We start from the raw sequence: 17,500 nt of genomic DNA on the forward strand, positions 1-17,500 counted from the left end.
GAGGTACTTCAGACACCTCAGTGACAACTCAAACACACACAGACAGACACACACAGTGACAATTCAAACACGCACAACGACAACTCACACACACACACACACAGTGACAACTCAAACACACACATTGACAACTCACACACACACACACACAGATACAGTGACAACTCACACACACACAGTGACAACTCACACAAACACAGTGACAAATCACACACAGACACACAGTGACAATTTACACACACACAGTGACAACTCAACGTCTTAATTCCCCACTCCCCTTCACCGCGCTAAGCGAGTACAGTAGAGAAACACACCGTAGGTTCACTCAGGTCTGTGAATTTCCGTTACGTTAAGTGAACGGACTACTCGTTGAATTATATGAAAGATGTGAATTAGAAGCGAGACGGTCATTTATTACAGTAGTCAATGAAAAGAAATATCCGACCTCCACACGTCAGGGGGCCCATTAAAATCCAATATTTCTGAGGAACCATGTCATATAGCAGAGGTGAAATGCTCATTGTGTTACCTTTTGGTATGAAATGTGCCGTATAAATAAAGTTTGATTTGATTTGATTTTTGAGGAAGACACTGAAGACTCACTCAGATCTGTATGCTGAGCAACAGATCCAACTCCTTCCCTGCTAACAAAAAAACAAATACTGGAACAGAACAATCTGAACAGTTAGGAGGGAACAAAAAGTTAGCAAAGTTGGCATCTCACTGAGGGATTTTTTTTGATAGTGCTGACTTTGCAGGAAGGTGTGTGGTTTTCAATATGCCCTGACAAGGAAGTTCAAAAGCTCCAGTGAGCGCTACTGAGGATTCAATCCTGTCAAAACTATAGTATGTCTTCCCAGAAAGATTCGGGAAACTTGTTCTTAACCGAATCAGGCCTTTTGTTTCGTTCTGGTGTCTGTGACTTATGCCCCTTCCTCTCACATCTATCTATAAATCTCTTTTTGGTGCACTTTCCCTATACCCTTCTATCCCACTGAAAACAGTAAGATTTCTCTGCCCTGTGTGAGACGTGTGTCTCTATCCTCCTGTCTCCAAAGACAATGGGCCTCATTCTCGACAGCAGTTGGGAAGACTTTCCGAAGGATTTCAGAAGGAACTCCACTTTGGAAACATTTATGAAAACATTTGCATTCTCGTTATTTTTTTCTTCTGTGCTTTCTTCTGAACTTCAGACAACTTTCAGAACTCGAAATAGCAGTCGTAACTCTACCGGAATCTTCTCAAATGGGATTCCACGGGCCATCTTGTGGTTATTTGAGGAATCGCGTTGAGGAATGACATTTGAAAAAACTCCGTATTACAGTAAAAGGGTTAACGGGCGAATTTGTGAGATACGAGAATATTTGTATTATTAACAATTACGTTTCACATTTATAGTCATAATTATACGAGGTAGTGTTTATTGTTACACTAGGTCTATATGGCTCGTAGCTTGACTGTTCTCTCCCTTGTATGTCACTTTGGACAAAGGCAGCGTCTGCTAAGAGACTGATTGGGAATGACATGAACACTGCAAATGTAAGTGAATAAATAAATAAACACTAAGCTCAATCTCTAAGAACTAAGGCATGCATTTATTGCAATTTATACTACTACTGGTGGCCAGTCTTCACCCCTATGGTGGCCATTTGGAAGGACAAGACGGACTACCATTTCTACTCGTACTTGGGACCGGTCTTCACACCTATGGTGCCTATTTTTCGATAAAAAAAAAAGAAAGTGACTACTTAAATGTGTTTTACGGACTTCAGACGTTCAACGTTATACAATATCTCCACCTTATTAATGAACACCTGTTACGAGGTGGATTCGGGAGATTGCGACAGCACACGTTTCTAAAATTGCGTCTCCTTATAAGGAGCTGGCAGGGCGTGTATGTATGCAAATCCACTTTCACGAGAACGCGCATCAATCTAAGAAGCTAATCGGAAGGAACCCAGCTGAGAAGACTTCGGCTGCTTATGAACACATTTTCAAGCGTGCGGGAATGCAGCGGAAGCGTTTCTCTTACGTTGTTTTTGCGAAGTCGTGTAAGAAACATTTCTGAAGAATTACAGAAAAAGGTCGAGAATGAGACCCAGTGTTTCTACAGCTAACAGGGATTCCCAGTGTATAAGTTATGGAAATGTGCTACTGTCTTTACTGTTACTTCTTGATTGTCACTTAATGGATCGTCATAACAGTACTCCCCTTGTCTCTTCCTCAGATGTGCGATGCCCCTCTCTTCAGGTGGAGGCCTGGAAGTTTCCGCAGACCCCCAGGGACCTCATCACAGGTATTAACCACCTATCTCCGCGTCTGGTCGGGCTGACTTGTATGCTGACCCTTGTTCGAATCTGAACCGTATGTTGCCATGGTTTCAGGGGAGATGACCCAAAAGGAAGTAAGGCAGGCAGAACTACGGGGAACAAACAGAGAGACGTTCTAAAAACAAGGCAGGGTCCAAAACCACAACTCTTGTGTTGACTCTGGCTTGAATCTGAACAGGATGTTGTCCGGTTCTGGTCCTGATCTAAGTTGGATCGGGTCCAGATATGGCTTGGATGTGGTGCTGATCTGGTCCTACTCAGGACTGGATGAGGGACTGTTATAGATTCAGCATCTGTCTAGCAGACACACTAATGTGCTCCGTTTCTGCTGTTCCTACTCATGTTTGACTCTTGTAGCCTTTTTATGATTACATGGATGTCAGGCGTCAGGCACGGGGGCAGAAACACCACTGGCTCTATCCAGTCCAGTGAAAGCATGAGGACGAAATCTGTTCGTCCGCTTGAAACCTCATTCACTCAATACTAGATATAAAGTCACTGCTTAAATACATTTGTCAACTGTCTCTATTTTTCTACAATTAATGTCAATATTGTGGTTTGTTTAGCGTTTATGAAATTGATTGCGCACAAATTCTCATTGCATGCAACGTATTTAGCTCTGTAATGAGGGATAGATGTTTCGCGGTATGGTGTGTTGCGAATGGTGGGTTTGGTTATGACAGACTGAATGGTGGTTTGTGTGGCTAGCCTCTAGGTTAAATGTGGTGAGTTTTTAATTGATTGGGTGTTTTTAGTTGTTAGTTTCTGGTCCCGTAAATAGTAATTTGAATACGTGGTGTTTGCGGTTAGTTACTGGTCGATATATTGAATTGTGATCTGAATTGATAGTTTATGAGGTCACTGGTCTATTTGAAGAATTGTGACTTGAACAAGTGGTTTGTGGTGTAAATTTCTGGTTTATGTGATGAGCTCTGAGATACTGGTCTGTGGGTGATCCCTATTGGTCACTGGTCTGTGCGTGATCCCTATTGAATTAAACAGTTGGTTTGTGTGGATACTTCTATATGAAGAAAATAGGTGGTTTGTGTGGTTAGGTCTGGCACCTGCCTGTGTTGCGTCGATATTTGACTGAGTGATTTTTGTCTGAAACAATTTTGTGTGTGTGCGCGTGTGTGTGTGTGTGTGAGACAGTGTCCGAGTGTGTGAGAGAGAGAGTGTGTGTATGTGTGTGTGTGTGTTATAATCTGTCCACAGGGTGTGTATTGTGTTATTGACGAGTGTGTTAATGGATTGACCGGCAGGTTTTAATCTGGTGCGGCGCTTCTCTCTGGTAAAGAACGCCGAGGTGAAGAAGATCCGTAACCCGCGAGGCCCCCTCATCATGCGCCTAGGCAAGGTGTCTCTCACACAACCCACCGAGTAAGACACCCTCTCTTTATCTCTCTACCTCTCTCTGACTTTATCTCTCTACCTCTCTCTCTCTCTGACTTTATCACTCTACCTCTCTCTCTCTGACATTTTTTCACTCTACCTCTCTCTCTCTCTACCTCTTTCTGACTTGATCACTCTCTACCTCTCTCTTTCCCTCTGTTGATCTATTTTCTGTCTGCCTGCCTCTCTGATGATATATTTTCTGTCTGTCTCCCTTTTGATCTATTTTCTGTCTGTCTGCCCTATTCATCCATCCATCACTCATATGCCTCTTCATCTATCTATTTCCCCTACCTGTTTTGTTCTCACCTCTGCCCTCAAACTCCCCTGTCTCTTAATTTATTCAGATTTACCTCTCTCTCAACTTTCAACTCCCTACACTGGCTGGTTGCTCAGACTGTCTGACAGATATGCACTTTGACAGAATGCACACACACACATTCTCTAGTACAGGCAAGCAGTATTACAGCAGCTTTTGAGCTGTAATATTATCTATAATTTATCTGTTGCGCAGTTCATTTTATTTCAATCTCCACTTCACAAAGTAGTGAAGTCTAAATTTTGATTATCTTTCTTTACACACATACACACAAACACAAACACACAATGTGTGAATAACTGAAGACCAGAGAGAAAGAGAGTGTGTGTGTGTGTGTGTCTGTGTGTGTTGGAGTAGTCCATTGTATGTTTTTCTTTTTTTTTGCACTAGCCACATAATTCATTCTCCTCATGCTTATGCAATGATTGTTTTTGCAGACCATCACACACACACACCCCCCAGACACACACACACACACACACCCTCTGTGCTGTTAATCCATGAGTGTGTTTTTTTATTAGCAATAACACTGATTGCCTGGAGGTTGTATGGGCAACCACTGAGAAAGCACTCCTAATGTGCCGACCAGTTCCCTTGTGGTCTGGCCCCTGAAGAGGTTTTCAGAATAGAAACACAGGCTTGTGTTCAGGCGTCTGGCCCCTGAGGATGTTTAGATTAGAAACACAGGCTTGTGTTCAGGCGTCTGGCCCCTGAGGATGTTTAGATTAGAAACACAGGCTTGTGTTCAGGCGTCTGGCCCCTGAGGATGTTTAGATTAGAAACACAGGCTTGTGTTCAGGCGTCTGGCCCCTGAGGATGTTTAGATTAGAAACACAGGCTTGTGTTCAGGCGTCTGGCCCCTGGAGAGGTTAAGAGAGAACCAACTCAGGCTTTCTGTCACCTTACTCTTTGGACTAGGCTACTACGTTTATAGGAATCTGGTTAAATAAGTTGTCTGTATCAGTGTGGTCTTTGGAAGAGACACAGTTTGAGCTTGAACTAAATACAATAATTTAGACGTGTAAGAGGAACATTCAAGCTCATCAAATTAGTGTGTGAAAGCAGGAGCACATGTGGGTATTTTTTGTTTGACAGTGTGTTATGGTCTTTTATTTTGTGTTTTTGCTCTTTGTTTCACCAGGTGTGGTTAGGCATGGAGGAATGACTCTTGACATACGACGTAGTTTTTTTTTTTAACGTTGCTGTGTTTGAACCAATTTCGTCGAAGAAATAAAACGAATACACAAACAGCTGATTAAAAAAAAACTGAATGAACACGGGCTAACTAGCTGGCTGGTTTGTCAAAAACTACCCACAAGAGCGATGTTCAGTAGCTAGTAGCTAGTAGTTTAGTAGGCCTACCCACTTTTTTATGGGGTAAAGACAGAAGAAAATAGGAGTGATGTCCTTAGAGCAGGACGCTGGTCAAATAACGAAGCAGTTTATAATGTATAATAATTTATAATGAGCTTTTTAGAATCTAGATATACAATTCAGCGGTAATAACTTTAATATTTGCAGCGTGTGTCACCTCTTACCAACTCATTAGGTGTTTAAACATGTTAATTCGTCAATGCAAAGATCCTGCATTCTTCTCTGTAGCCTGTTGCATGAGTTGCGCCTGCGTGTGACGAAACAAGGTCGTAAATTGAAAACTGAGACGGTGGTCGATTAAACAAGAATTGAAATGTGATCAACTTTGTGAAAATGAAGCACTCGATTTGTTTATGGTGTGGTAAATAACAGGACTTAAACATCCACATCTAACTGAAATTTCTGTAGACTGCAGAACAACCAGCGAGTCGTGACATAGGTTACCCATGAGCCTTTGCGATTAGGCGCTTGTAATTCTGAACGTTTATTTTATTTATCTACTTCAGTGCATTGGTGATGATTTATCACTTCGAAACAAATGTGTTTGTTTGTTGTGCTTACATTATTAGATGAGTCTGATTGATTTATTGATTAGCTGGTCAATGCACCACATTTCCCAACCATGGAAGAATCGACTTACCGAAAATGTATCTGCTCATTTCGACCATCTACCTGTCATGCCTTAAACTGATGAGTAAGGAAAATAACGACACGGGGTGACGCCCGTGTCCTCGTCTAACTAAACGAGATCATTTTTTGAAGGGGTATAGGTCTGTTTGCTAAGGTGACTCGCTTACTTCGTGAGATGCCTTGCAAGCCAAGGATCTACCCTACCCTATCCACTGTAAAAAAAAAAAAAAAAAATGTATAGACCATGTGTCGGGAACCTGTGGCTCCCCGCCATTGACTCTCTTCGGTTCTACTTATGCGTGTAAAATCTTTCTCACATATGAAAGACGAACCTGCGCCCGCGTTTAAATGACGAAAGCCTCAATGTTTGCATGAAGCTTCACCACTGAATATGAGCCAGGCTACAGGCCATCAGCAAGTCTATGCATAACCAGAAGGCGCATTCTGGTAAATATCCAAAACTATTTCTTGTAATCATGTTTTTGGTAAAATGGTAAAAGTGGCTCTCCAGGCAAAAAAGGTTACCGACCCCTGGCATAGACCTATGTCTAGGAAGGATATTCTTTGGTATGTTACCTGAACCAACAGTTTTAGAATTGAAAGTTTCAACAAGATTTTAGAAGTCCACTATTACTTTGCTGAGGAGAGTACACATGAGCAGCTCCTTCAAACATGGTTGGTGCCCCGCCTCTTTGTCACACTTCACCAAAAGTCATAGAAGATGTTATGTTGACACACTGTTATTTCATTCATTTACTTTTGATCTCCCCAGAGACACTATAACGCTCACGGCTGTTTTGGAGACGTACATCTTTATTTTAATTTAATCGGCATAAGGAGCCAGGGAGTATCCATAGCCCGTCACCTTAAAAGCAGCACTCTCTCATTCCTTAGTATGCTTCAGGCAGAAGTGTAGATGGCCTCTCACCTTTGACCCCAGACTAAAACAAAGGAACCAGGAAGATGGAAAAGGCATAAAGTTCTTTAAGGCTATTTAGGATATTTGGTCTAGTCTTAAGTGTGTACCTTTTTCAGGTACACACCCTGCCTGCCTGCCTGCCCTGCCGACCTCCCTGCCTGACCTCTAACCATATCATAATTTATTCGGACCACCTTGTTAAAGGTGCAATTTGAGTTTATATTTATTTGGAAAGCCAGTCAAAGAGGCCATTGCTAGTGGCTGTTGAAACAGATCTATCTATCTCTTCTCTCTTTCTCTATGTATATATAAGTGGGTATGTGTGTGTATCTATGAAAAGCAACCGGCGAGTCATGTCCTAGGGTACCCATGAGCCTTTGCGACTAGGCACTTGTAAATCTGAAAGTTTTTTTTATTGATGTACTTCAGTGGAATTATAACAAATGGTGATGATGTATCACTTTGAAACAAATGTGTTTGCTAAAATTACTAGATGAGTCTGAGTGATTTATTGATTAGCTGGTCAATGCACCACATTTTCCAACCATGGAAGAATCGACTTACCGAAAATGTATGTCCTCATTTCGATCACCTGCTTGTCATGCCTTAAACTGATGAGTAAGGAAAATAACGATGCGGGGTGACGCCCGTGTCCTCGTCTAACTAAACGAGATGAATTTTTGAAGGGGTATAGGTCTGTTTGCTAAGGTGACTTGCTTACTTCGTGAGATGCCTTGCAAGCCTAGGATCTACCCCATCCTATCCACTGTACAAAAACAAAACTTAGAGACCTTGGTCTAGGAAGGATATTCTCTGGTATGTCACCAGAACCCTTAGTTTTAGACTTTTGAAAGTTTCAACAAGATTTTAGAAATCCACTATTACTTAGCTGAGAAGAGTACACATGAGCAGCTCCTTCAAACATGGTTGGTGCTCTGCCTCTTTGTCACGCTTCACCAAAGTCCTAGAAGATTTTATGTTGTCACACCTTTATTTCATTCATTTACTTTTGATCTCCCCAGAGACACTATAACGCTCACGGCTGTTTTAGAGGCGTACATCTTTATTTTAATTTGTTCAGCACAAGGAGCCAGGGAGTATCCATAGCCCGTCACCTTAAAAGCAGCATGCCAAATGCACTCTGTCATTCCTTGGTATGCTTCAGGCAGAAGTTGAGTCTCCCTGTCTGTCCGCCTGCCTGTCTACCTGCCTGTCTGCCTGCCTGCCTGTCTGTCTCCCTGCCTGTCTACCTGCCTGCCTGTCTACCTGCCTGCCTGCCTGCCTGCCTGACCTCTAACCATCTCATCATTCTTTTGTACAACCTTGTTAAAGGTACAATTTGAGTTTATATTTATTTGGATAGCCAGTCAAAGAGGCAAATTACTTCTAAATTGATAGTGGCTGTTGAAACAAACACAACCTCACTAGGGTCTTTGAGCAGATCTATCTATCTATCTCTTCTCCCTCTCTCTCTCTCTATGTTTATATATATATTTATAAATGTGTGTGTGTTTATACATACAGTATATATATATATATATATATATATATATATGAACATTAACATGATATATCTACATATGCATACATTTTTACCTATTCATCTGATGAGTTGATCCTGAATGGTAAATGCACAGGGAGAGTGCAGGTGCCACTTCAGTGTATTGCAATCTTATACAGGATGTCAGTTATGTTTGCATGTGTGTGTGTGTGTGTGTATGTTTGTGTATGTGTGTGTGTGTGTGTGTGTGTGTGTGTGTGTGTGTGTGCCTGTGTGTGTGTCTGTGTGTCAATAGAAACAAAAACAGAGTGTGTGTTTGTGTGTTGGTGTGACTGCATGTGTGAATAGAACTAGTAAGAGAGAATGTCTGTGTGTGAGTGTATGCCTTTGAGTGAGTGTTTTCAGTCAGTTGATGTTTATCTCTTGTGAAATGGGATTGTTTGCCTGAAGGCTTGCCAAATGGGTCAGTTATGGTGCTTTACGTGTGCAGGGTTGGCTCTGTGTGTGTGTGTGTGTGTGCAGGGTTGGCTCTGCAGGAAGCACAACCCTCCCTGTCAGGTTTGTTTACAAGACTTTTCTCTGCTTTTCTCGCTCATCTGAGTTGTCATTGCTCGTCATCTCAACCATATGTTCCACTCGGTGGCACAGACACACAGATACACACACACATACACACGTACACACACATACACATATGTACACACACACACGCACACGCACACACACACACACACACACACACGTACACACACGCACACACACACACACACACACACCACTCAAAAATGCAGATACAAACAAATACACAAACATACACATACACCCACATATACGTGCACTCACTAAGGAATACACATGCAACACATGAAGACGCACAGACACATCCCACATTCTCCGTCAGTGAACTCACAGCACTTGAAGCTAGAGTGAGTGAGAGAGAGGGAAAGAGGGAGAGAGAGAGAGAGAGAAAGAGAGAGAGGGGGAAGAAACTTCTATGGTATGTTTTGACTGGAATGCTGCCAGCTTGATCAGCAGAAAAGGAAAATTAATCCCATCTTTGTCCTTGGGTTAGCCTTCCATCTGAGAGACACGTCTCACTGTCTTAGCTCTCTTTCTCTCTCTCTCTCATTCTCTCTCTTCTTCTCAATCTCTCTTCCTCCTGTCTCATCTTCTCAATCTCTCTTCCTCCTCTCTTCTTTTCTCAATCTCTCTCCTCTCTCTTCTTCTCAATCTCTTTTCCCCCTCTCTCATAATTTCAATACATCTGTCCCCCTCTCTTTCTTCTTCTTCTCAATATCTCTCTCCCTCTCAGCTCTCCATGTCTCTCCCATCCTCCAAAGGTTACAGACAGATGTAGACAATCACAGAGATGGGGGGTGATTTTTTTTCTTTCTCTTTTCTTTCTGTTCTGAGTTGCTTTTCATTCGTCGAGTGAGTGAAGCGCAAACTACTAGGGTAGGCTCCTGCTGAAAAGGGCTTAAGGGAGGCCTGTGTGCTTCTTGACTGCTGTGTGTATGTGCGTGTGTATATGTGTGTGTGTGTGTGTGTGTGTGTGTGTGTGTGTGTGTGTGTGTGAGAGAGAGAGGAGGGGCATCCACTGAAAAGGCTTAAGGGGGACTGTATTTTTTAAGGGAAAAGGCTTAAGGAAGGCCTGTGTGCTTCTTGTCTACGTCATGTGTGTGTGTGTGTGTGTGTGTGTGTATGTGTGTGTGTGTGTGCAACCATGTGTCTGTGTGTGTGTGTCTGTGTGTGTGTGTGTGTGTGTGTGTGTGTGTGTGTGTGTGTGTGTGACTGTGTGTGTGTGTGTGTGTGTGTGTGTGTGTGTGTGTGTGTGTGTGTGTGTGTAGGGGCTCCCCAAGGAGCATTTGAAGATGCTTAAACTTCAAAATTCCTCTTGCTTCAGTATGGTAACAACTCAGCAATAATTCAGTCAAACAACACTTTACAGAGCCCAGACCATGAACTCCTAGTGCAAGCACTGAGGCGATGGTGGCAAGGAAAAGCAAAAGATAAACCTCAGAGCAAGCAGATAAATTCATACACGCATGAGGATTAGCATGCATGAGACACATATACATACAACATTACATAATACATATAAGATGGTGCATACAGTACATGCTACATGTCACAGTGGGGACTCTAGACTGTGGGCAGAGAGAAGACATATTGAGAGAATGGAATTAGGTATTCTCATAGATTGATTAATACTGACATGCATTGTGAGATTTGTGAACAAATCAGAGAGAGAATGTTTTTTAAACGTTTTTATTCATGAAAATAAATCCTGAGCCACAGTGGGCTATATACAATGGACTGTGAAGCCTGTTAGGCTATCTCTTGCAGCTGTTAAATGGCTTAAGTAGCCAACATAAAGCCCAGGTGTGCCTTGCAAGTGCTAGCCAGCTGTTTCTTTATGCATTACTACTAGAACTGATTGATCAACTGAGTGCTTTCTATTCACACTGCACAATTTGTTAACCGCAAATTGTTATGTTTTAGTGCCAACTTGTTCGTCACATCGTTTAAGTCAGCCTGGTGGTTTCCCCTTAGTCTCCGTCCTAACAAGAGCAGCTCCTGTAGTCGCATTCTCAGTTTTCAGGGTTCTTTTGTGAGGTTCTTGTTAAATGACGATATGCTGCACTGAATACTTTTCATTTCAAATCGTAGTAGTAAGTTGCACTTACACGCCATGGTTTTTCATCCCTCTGGAAAATCTGTCTCTTGCAAGTGTTTGTACCCCCTGGCCCCCGTCCCCCCACCCCCATTTACCTTCTGTGAGGCCATTGTGTTACCCCCTGGTATGAAATGCGCCGTACAAATAAAGTTATATTTTATTTTTTATTTTATTTAGTTATAATGGTGGAAAACAATGGTCATGGCCATCAGCAATAGGGAAAGAAAAGAGAGACGACTTAGTGCACAATTTGAAACAATATGTTACAGTATCCAGGCAGTATCAGAGAGATGGCAGAGCGAGGAGGAAAGGGCAGTTGTATGGTCTCACACATGAGAGGAAGGGGAAGTTGTATGGTCTCACACATGAGAGGAAGGGGAAGTTGTATGGTGTGGCACATGAGAGGAAGGGGAAGTTGTATGGTGTGGCACATGATAGGAGGGGGAAGTTGTATGGTCTCACACATGAGAGGAAGGGGAAGTTGTATGGTCTCACACATGAGAGGAAGGGGAAGTTGTATGGTGTGGCACATGATAGGAGGGGGAAGTTGTATGGTCTCACACATGAGAGGAAGGGGAAGTTGTATGGTGTGGCACATGATAGGAGGGGGAAGTTGTATGGTCTCACACATGAGAGAAAGGGGAAGTTGTATGGTCTCACACATGAGAGGAAGGGGAAGTTGTATGGTCTCACACATGAGAGGAAGGGGAAGTTGTATGGTGTGGCACATGAGAGGAAGGGGAAGTTGTATGGTGTGGCACATGATAGGAGGGGGAAGTTGTATGGTCTCACACATGAGAGGAAGGGGAAGTTGTATGGTCTCACACATGAGAGGAAGGGGAAGTTGTATGGTGTGGCACATGATAGGAGGGGGAAGTTGTATGGTCTCACACATGAGAGGAAGGGGAAGTTGTATGGTGTGGCACATGATAGGAGGGGGAAGTTGTATGGTCTCACACATGAGAGAAAGGGGAAGTTGTATGGTGTGGCACATGATAGGAGGGGGAAGTTGTATGGTGTTACACATGAGAAGAAGGGGAAGTTGTATGGTGTGACACATGAGAGGAAGGGGAAGTTGTATGGTGTGACACATGATAGGAGGGGGAAGTTGTATGGTCTCACACATGAGAGGAAGGGGAAGTTGTATGGTGTGACACATGAGAGGAAGGGGAAGTTGTATGGTGTGACACATGAGAGGAAGGGGAAGTTGTATGGTGTGACACATGAGAGGTAGGGGAAGTTGTATGGTGTGATACATGAGAGGAAGGGGAAGTTGTATAGTGTTACACATGAGAGGAAGGGGAAGTTGTATGGTGTGATACATGAGAGGAAGGGGAAGTTGTATGGTGTGACACATGAGAGGAAGGGGATGTTGTATGGTGTGACACATGAGAGGTTCTTGGCTTCCTGGTCCTATGGCAGCATCACTCAGGAATGGTGCATGCTGGTCCAACACCACCATGCAGATGGTCTGGACGCCATGCCAACCCTGACTGGCAGGCCAGTGGCAGAGAGGCATCAGCAGAGACAGGCCTTTACCCTAGAGGCCATGCAATGAGGGCTGGACCTCTGCAAACTATTCGTTACTATGCGGAGTCATACAAAAGGGACGTCTAGCACATAGGTTATTTTATTACTGTAAGTACAGTGTTAAAAGTGCACTTCATGCTAAAGTTCATCATGTGAAGTATTCCTCAGATAGCCGGTTCAGTTGCTGGAGGCCTCCGGAAAGAGGGGGTCATGGTGGTCTGTGGATATCTGTACTATTGCTAGCCTCAGGGTAGAGGGTGGGGGACTGTGAATATCTAAGGGGGAAACTTGGATAACAGGTTTGTGTTTGCAATGGAAACTCTAAATTATTTTCTTTGAGGGTGTTGGGGTAATTTCACCCACAGGAACCAAGCCTCTCAGTGACACAGGCAAACAATCATAGCCAGCAACCTGGACTATTATAACACACCTGGTTGCACCACGCCCACCTGACTGATACTTATACGGTAAGGTAAACACTAATACATTTAAAACATCGTTTGGCTTGACAGATGTTGATGTGATGAGGCCTCTTTTATTTAGTTTTTCCCCCCAAGCGGACTTAAGTTGTGTCTGAATGACACCATCCACTCAAGAGGATGTCAAGACAGGATTGGTTACTTTAGCTGCATGTCATGCTCAACAGCACTGTTGTCAGTGTCTGTCTCACTCAGTTTTGTTTAAACACACACACACCCACACACACACACATACATGCATACACACAGGGGATCTTGAAAAGATTCTTGCCTCTGGGAAGTGTCTTAGCCATCAACAGAAAGTGTGTTTTGTCTGTATGTGTGTGTGTGTGTGTGTGTGTGTGTGTGAGCTAAGCATGCTGCCATTCAGGACAGGGGGTTCCGTGGCGGCAGAGGAGGGTGTGTACAGCTGTCTGGGCGAGATGAAGATATATACAGTACATGTCCTCTGTCCAACCCTGACATGTTTCAGCCCATCTTCACTCCCCCCTCTCTCCCTCCTTTCTTTCTCTCTGCTCCACCCTCTTTCTTTCTGCCCGCTTCTCTCTCTGTCCATCACACACTCTCACCCTGTGTGTCTGCCTCCCTCACACTCTTTCCCTCTCACTCCTCACACACCCTCTGTATTGCTCTCTCTCTCTTTCTTTCTCCACCCCCCTCTCTCTCTCCCTCCTGTCTCTCTGCCCAGCTGTTCTGTTTTTCCATGAGCTCCTCTGCATCCTGTGATAAATCACTGCCATTCCAGGTCTGAAAGAAACAAACTAGCTCCTGCTTCTGGCCTGGTGCTTGGGTGTATGAGCTTGTATATGTGTGTATGCCCATAGCCATTTGTGTGTGTGTGTGTGTGTGTGTGTGTGTGTGTGTGTGTGTGTGTGTGTGTGTGTGTGTGTGTGTGTGTGTGTGTGTTTGTGTGTGTGTGTGTGTGTGTGTGTGTGTGTGTGTGTGTGTGTGTGTGTGCATATGATTCTCTATGCATGCATCTTTAATTTCTTTTGCCCTTGACCCATAAGGTGACATCCTGAATATAAGCACTAGGTGGAATAAAGATTAACCTGCGGTGTGTGTGTGTGTGTGTGTGTGTGTGTGTGTCAGTCTATTTACCTTCCTGACTGAGAAGGCTGCTGAAATCAGTGTCAGGAGGTTATTCTCAGATGACGGGTTATTGCCACATCAATACTGTATATTAATGATGTTTATTTTAATACATTATGCCTGCTGCTCCACGGGTCAATTGCGAATGAAATGAGATACCTCTCTTTATTTCTCTCTCTACACATTCTTCTCACTCTTTCACCCTATCGTTCCCTCTATCTCTTTCTTACTCACTCTTTTTCTCTCCCTATCTCTCCTCTCTCGATTTCTCTGCGTATATCTCTCTCTCTCTGACCATGTCTCTCCCCTCTCTCTTTCTTTCTACCCCCCCCCCCTGCTCTCTCTTTTCTGAATGTGAGAATGTGAGCCTTGAGGGTGAAGGCGAGGGATTTTAATGCTGTATATGTATTATTGGTTTAGCCAAGAAAAAAGTTTAATAAGGAGTGTAAACCTCTCTCTCTGCTTCTCTCCCTCTCTCCCCCTCTATCTCTCTGTCTCCCTCTCTCCCCTCCCTCTATCTCTCTCTCTCCCTCCCTCTATCTCTCTCTCTCTCTCCCTCTCTCTCACCCCCTCCCTCTGTCCTTTTTCCTGCGCTGCAGTGTGGTGTTTCCCCGTGGCCTACCTGAGGAGTTCACTCTGGTCTTCACCCTTCTGCTGAAGAGGAAGAGTCTGAAGGAGAACATCTACCTGTTCCAGATCACTGATGAACATGGATATCCACAGGTACAACCAGCACAGCCACACCTCGTCCAGTTACACAAAAGCACTATTTGTATTCAGTAATGAAAAAAAGTACTGTTCTACTAATACATGTATTATTGTGTAATACCAATAGATTATAATTTAATACAGTAGAGTAAAGAAGAGCAGAGAAGAATAAAATAGGATAGAATATATTTTCATATACATTTAGTGAGCATAACTTATCAAGCAATTTATTGAACTAGTGTGACAATACCCACGATATTCCCGATGAATCAATAGGGATTACCATGACACTTGAGTATGACCGCTTGCTTCTTCCAATTTCCATTTGATTCTGCGCTCAAATAGAAACAGCTGGGATGGCTTATAGTTTTATAAATTCAAATGATTCATGAAAAGCGTATGCATATGCTCATTTTCATCCTGTGGACAAAAAGCCCCTTAGAAACACCACGATACTGAGCTGCTCATCCTTAAATTACAGCGTCATTGCAGAATAATTTGATCAATTAGATAACTAGACCCTATGATTTAGGCATCATAAACCAGTTTAACTTAAACTTTTTCTGTCAGTCGTATATTATAACACATTTACCCAAATGTCCGAATGATTGCAGAGTTTTGCCAACAGAAATTTCTAAAATAATGCAAGCTGAACACAACATCACCTGGGCTGTATGTTTAGCTAACTGTACATAAATACAAATAAATCTTTGTCGCAGTTTATTTAATTACACTCCTCAGTGCTTCTATGATTGCTGAGCTCTTTATCGTTTACACCTTCAGAAAAATAAAATAATTGGCAATGGTGATGACACATATGACGGATGGGAGACAATTACAATCTTCTGCAACCTTTAAAAAGGTTGTTGTAACCATACACTATTTGCCATGTCAGGATGACATATATGACTGTAGCAATGCTTATTAAAATACTCTTAAAAATGAGTATGTATCTGAAACATCAAAGTGAACATAAATATAAGAAGAATAGTCGGACGTTGGCAACCGCAAATGGAAATAGGAGATGGAAAATGTGACGGTTTTAGACTTGAATGTGTGTGTGTGTGTGTGTGTGTGTGTGTGTGTGTGTGTGTGTGTGTGTGTGTGTGCGTGTGTGTAAATCAGGGGGATTATACTGTATGTCATGGTGATTGAGTTGGGCAGTGCTGCAAATCATCACATTCCATCTTGTAACAAGATTTGTTTTTTTGTTTTTTTGCTACACAGCGGAAGATGAAAAAAAAAAGCTATTTTGAATTAGCAACACTTCCATATGTAATCTACCACAATGTTATCACTGGTTAGGCAAATATCCATCACATATTTAGTCTTGCAGTGTAATCCTGATGTAATCTCAGTTAGAGTTTTATGTTGAGTTTTAATTGTTTGTAATTCTCCCCAGTAATCGCACTAATATTGTCGCACTAATATTGTAATGTCTGGCCTTGTCCGCTGGGATCACTCCCATCGCTAGCGCTTCCTCAAACAGATTTATTGTGCGCCACAGACTGGGCTACACAGCTCCGCTCTTCCAAAGACTAATCTGCTGAATTGATTACTTTTAATTAGATCTTAATATTTGGATTCGTGAAGACGCCTGTGTGCTGGTAGACGGACTAGATTTGTCTCCAGTCGACGAGTTGTTTACTCCTTGGTAGTCAGTGTGTGTGTGTGTGTGTGTGTGTGTGTGTGTGAGAGAGAGCATGAGTGTGTGTGAGTGTGAGTGTGAGTGTGTGTGTGTGTGTGTATGTGTGTGAGTGCGTGTGTGAGTTTGTTTGTGTGTGTGAGTGTGTGTGTGTGTGTTTGTGAGCATGAGTATGATTGTGTGTGTGTATGTGTGTGTGTGTTTGTGTGTGTGTGTGTGTGTGTGTTGGTGTGAGTGTGTGAGAGCATGAGTGTGTGTATGTGTGTGTGAGTGTGCGTGTGTGTGTGTGTGTGTGAGCATGAGTGTGTTTGTGTGTGTGTGTGTGTGTGTGTGTGTGTAGGGGCTGGTTGGCTTCTCCACTACTTCCCAGTGGAAAGTGGAGCAGTGAAGAGCACCTGCTGTCGGTCATGCCTAATATGTGTTATTAATGATGCATCAGGAGTGTGTCCTGTGTGTCCTGCACACGTGATAATAGATCAGATAAACACACTTCCCGAGGCTGGCATCCCTCAGTCCCAAGCCTGGGGAGAGAGGGTAGAGGAAGGGGCCTCACAGAACATGGTGTTCAGGAAGTTAAAATATCAACACTCTTTCTTTCTGTCACTCTATCTCTATCTCTCTCTCTGTATTCTCCCATCACAACAACAGAAGAAATAGCCATCAGAACTCACAACACCAACTCACCAGAAGTCCACATATTTAATCTCTAAATCTCTCTGGTTCTGTCTCTTGTCCTGTTTATTTCTGTTTTTCTGTTGGTTATGTAGTTTGTTCTGGTGTTTTGGCCAAATGTTATATTAATACATATATCTATGTTTTTTATTACAATTTAAATTCTCTCCCTCTATCTCCCTCTTCCCTCTCTCTCTGTCTCTCTCCCTCTCCCCTCTCTGTGTCTCTCATC

General features: G+C 43.0%; 1 protein-coding gene across 7 annotated transcripts in view; it reads left to right on the plus strand.

The window, feature by feature from the left end:
• The window catches only part of col16a1 (collagen, type XVI, alpha 1), a 106,694-nt gene that overhangs the window by 10,560 nt on the left and 78,634 nt on the right, over positions 1 to 17,500 (plus strand). For all 7 annotated transcript variants that reach the window (XM_080859566.1, XM_080859567.1, XM_080859568.1 and 4 more), the window contains exons 3-5: positions 2,228 to 2,296; positions 3,593 to 3,710; positions 14,843 to 14,966. In XM_080859566.1, the coding sequence (XP_080715692.1) occupies positions 2,228 to 2,296; positions 3,593 to 3,710; positions 14,843 to 14,966 (311 nt within the window). The remainder of the gene's footprint in view (positions 1 to 2,227; positions 2,297 to 3,592; positions 3,711 to 14,842; positions 14,967 to 17,500) is intronic.

The sequence above is a fragment of the Sprattus sprattus genome (genome assembly GCF_963457725.1).
Source record: "Sprattus sprattus genome assembly, chromosome: 20".
Taxonomy (NCBI): Eukaryota; Metazoa; Chordata; class Actinopteri; order Clupeiformes; family Clupeidae; genus Sprattus; species Sprattus sprattus.